Source organism: Sinocyclocheilus anshuiensis, unplaced genomic scaffold, assembly GCF_001515605.1.
Source record: "Sinocyclocheilus anshuiensis isolate Anshui unplaced genomic scaffold, SAMN03320099.WGS_v1.1 scaffold85, whole genome shotgun sequence".
Classification (NCBI taxonomy): domain Eukaryota; kingdom Metazoa; phylum Chordata; class Actinopteri; order Cypriniformes; family Cyprinidae; genus Sinocyclocheilus; species Sinocyclocheilus anshuiensis.
The window spans coordinates 1,568,758-1,572,066 of record NW_015536800.1 but is presented as its reverse complement, the minus strand read 5'-3'; the positions used below and the strand labels follow the sequence as shown (position 1 = coordinate 1,572,066).

The 3,309-nt window shown below is 34.6% G+C and overlaps 1 protein-coding gene across 1 annotated transcript in view; it reads right to left on the bottom strand.

The window, feature by feature from the left end:
• LOC107656233 (RNA polymerase I subunit E) overlaps positions 1-3,092 on the bottom strand; it is a 7,072-nt gene extending 3,980 nt beyond the window's left edge. Inside the window, exons 1-8 of the mRNA XM_016443996.1 lie at positions 2,970-3,092; positions 2,606-2,709; positions 2,430-2,506; positions 2,258-2,343; positions 1,859-1,911; positions 789-933; positions 587-697; positions 399-495 (exon numbers count right to left, since the gene is read on the bottom strand). Of these exons, the coding sequence (XP_016299482.1) occupies positions 399-495; positions 587-697; positions 789-933; positions 1,859-1,911; positions 2,258-2,343; positions 2,430-2,506; positions 2,606-2,709; positions 2,970-3,027 (731 nt within the window). The 5' untranslated portion in view covers positions 3,028-3,092. The remainder of the gene's footprint in view (positions 1-398; positions 496-586; positions 698-788; positions 934-1,858; positions 1,912-2,257; positions 2,344-2,429; positions 2,507-2,605; positions 2,710-2,969) is intronic.
• Between the last annotated feature and the right edge of the window lie 217 nt (positions 3,093-3,309).

The following is a 3,309-nucleotide window of genomic DNA, read 5'->3' as shown; positions in this document are numbered from 1 at the left end:
TATATATATATATATATATATACATATATAAAATCTGCTCCTGAGGCACAAAATCAGCCTATTAGAATGGTTACTGAAGGATCATGTGAAACTGAAGACTAAAGTAATGAAAATGTACTTTTATCATCACAGGAATACGTTACAATTTAAAATATATTTAAATAGACAACAGTTAAATTAAACTGTAATAATATTTCACAATATTACTGTATTTTCAAGCAAACAAATGCATCCTTGGTAAGCATAAGATACTCATTTAAAATATAGGATACATATTCAAATACATGTAAATAAAAATTTCTTACCAACCAAAAACTTTTGAATTTTTTGCACGTTATAATTAGTATTTATAATTACAAAAAAAAAAACACTTGTCAAATGCATGATGTTCTCCATACCAGTTCTCAGCTCTCATCTTCTGCAGGTCTTCAGGGGTCAGCGCTGCCATCTTTGCTCCAACATCCTTCAGTGAATCAAACTCATTTGGAGACAAAACTAGAAGGCAGTTAAGGATCTTGACACAAAAAACGCTGTGGAGCAGCGTGATAAAACATGGAGAAGCATATAGAGAACAAAAAAAGGATACGTTGGTCAAAGGGGTACACATCTTCTGCTTTGTCTGCCTCAGTGTTGCATGAAGGGAGGAAGAGGGCTGTATCTGTCTGAGCCTCAGTTTCAACCACTTCACTACGCAGAGCTTAGAGACAGGATCGAAGAGCCAATGTCAACAATACTTTTTAATGTACATTTTATTCATAGAAATTTTGAAAACTCATATAGCTACTTACCTTCCACTCCTTTCTGATTTATGACATTGGTAGCAGCCAGTGCCACAGCCTGCTGAAGAGTCTCGTTGCCCACTTCGTTGAGTCTCCTGGAGCTCAGAGCACGCTTCTGTTTAGTCGTCCCAAAAGCTTCAATGAGAGCATCCACCTGTGATCAGACACAGAATAAACACCAATGATTTAAATATACATGAAAAATGCAATTTACACATACATCACCCTCGTCTATGATTGTTCTATGAGAGATTTTAATTTCTCAAAAAATACAAGTCTCTGAGGGGGATTCAATTGTCCTTATAATGAAGCAAAAACCTTCAATTTAAAAAAGATACAATTCTTTAACTTTAGGTAGTTTGGCATATTATTTATTTTTTTTTTCTTTTTGTAATTTTAATAATTAAAATATTTAAATTTTAGTGCGTCAAATCAGTCATGTGGTGGAAACAACATGCAGAAAAAAAATATATAATACAGGAAATATCATAGAGACGACCTTTGCGGATCATCAAATTTCAGTGTCAAGAACAAGTACCTTAAAGTGGCCATGAAAACAAAATGTAATTTTTTATTATAAATGATTTATCTGTGCACATCATTAAAGATTTGAAACAACATTTATTCTCTGTTGATGTATGTACCGGTGATTCAATATTCCAGCCAATTCCTGAAGCACAAAATCAAGTCCCTTTTTTCTTTTTCAAGAAGCCGTTTTACTTAGAAACACATAACAATAGGGAAGAAATACAATCACAACTTCATTTCAATAATAACTTTCATGCCGATGTTAGTATTTCAGAAACAATAAGGCAAGGTTAGTTCATGTAAAATGTCTTGTGACTCCCCCAAAGATATAATAATAATATTTGTAAATACATTCATATTTACAAAGAGTACTTTTTACCTTGATAATGGTCTAAATGTTTTTCAACGTGTGAAACCAGCATGAACACAAAGAATACATTTCTAAGAACTTGGCACATGCATTTTAATCTAAACCTTTCCTTTTTGTTTACCTTGGTCATTGACCCATACATAAATTATATAATTAAAAAAATCAGTTACCAGTTACTCACCTTTTCTCTGTATGTATCAGCTTGCTTTGTGTTTTCATTTACTGCGGATTCACCTAAAGACACAAACACAGACTCAACAATGAACTCCTCTTTCGTTGACATCCTGTCTAACCAAACAAGTCATAATGCACATGGCTCCTGTCTCTGTTGTGGACTATTTAGTTTGTAGACATTACTGTTGAACATAAAGAGATTAAAGATTACAGAGGAGCCATGGTCATAAAACAAGGAGTTTGCAAACATTATAACTAATACGTTTCCATGACTTTCTCTGATTTGATAGATTATTATTATAGTCAATGACTTTTCAAGACCAGAGAAACAACCATTTTCAAAGTTTCTGATACTTCCATGACCTGAGGAGCCCTGAAAAAACAATTACAGATGTACCATATTTACCTGGTATAACAGGAAGCATATTGAACAGCTGAGCATTATGAACTTTCATTGTCATAGTTCTCTTGTCAAGTACTCCCACAAAATACCTGTTAATAACAATTACAATCCCATTAATCAGAGACAGAGAAATGTTGTTTAACTAGTCAATATTCATAAAGCTTGATAACCACACCTGCACAGATTATTACACTGTAATGATCCAGACCCAAAATTGCTCCCAACATAGGGAAGCCTGTCTGATTCTGCAACCTAACAAGGGAACATGAAATATTTCTCAACACATTTACTTTCTTAACCATTACAAAGACCCTAAAACAAAAACGTCTCAATCTACATAAGCCGTTTTACCACAATTCGTCGGGTTTTCTTTCTGGGATTGATACCATCTGAGTGTTTAAAGAGTTTGAAGTCCAGCTCTTCTGTTTTCTTCACGTGTCCATTAGAAAATTTTACTACAAAGACAAGAATTAGGTTTAAAATAGGGAAATGACCCAAGAGCAAACAACCGACAACGATTCAAGACTATTTTAACCTACAAACTATTTGACTTTAATCATATACATTGTTTATGGTTTACACGCGAGCATGACGTGAATCCACGTGGGTGCGTTAAACACAAAGATGAAATGTAAGAATAATCAATTAGCATGGACGAATAACGCCAAAAATATATTTTAGTATATCTATCATGTTTTGGATATTAAAAAGTTACCAATAAGAGCATCCTGCCCTGTTTCTTCACACGGATCCCACGAACAGGTCGCCGCCATTATTACCGTTTCCTCGGCTGATATTCACACGCGTACCTGCTCAAGCAGCGACATCCAGCGGCGAAGAAAACTCCTGCATCTATCCAATAGTCTTCATAAATCAAGTATTTATTTATGTCTATGCATCTATCTATCCGTTCCTATGATCGCGGGGATAAGCGCCGCGGGCCGTATGGAACAAAGGGAAGATCAAAACTCGTACAGAATTTCTATGACTTGTACTATAGGCTACTATGAGAATCTTTGGTGCTGACTTAGAATCCCTTCATTTAACACATTTTA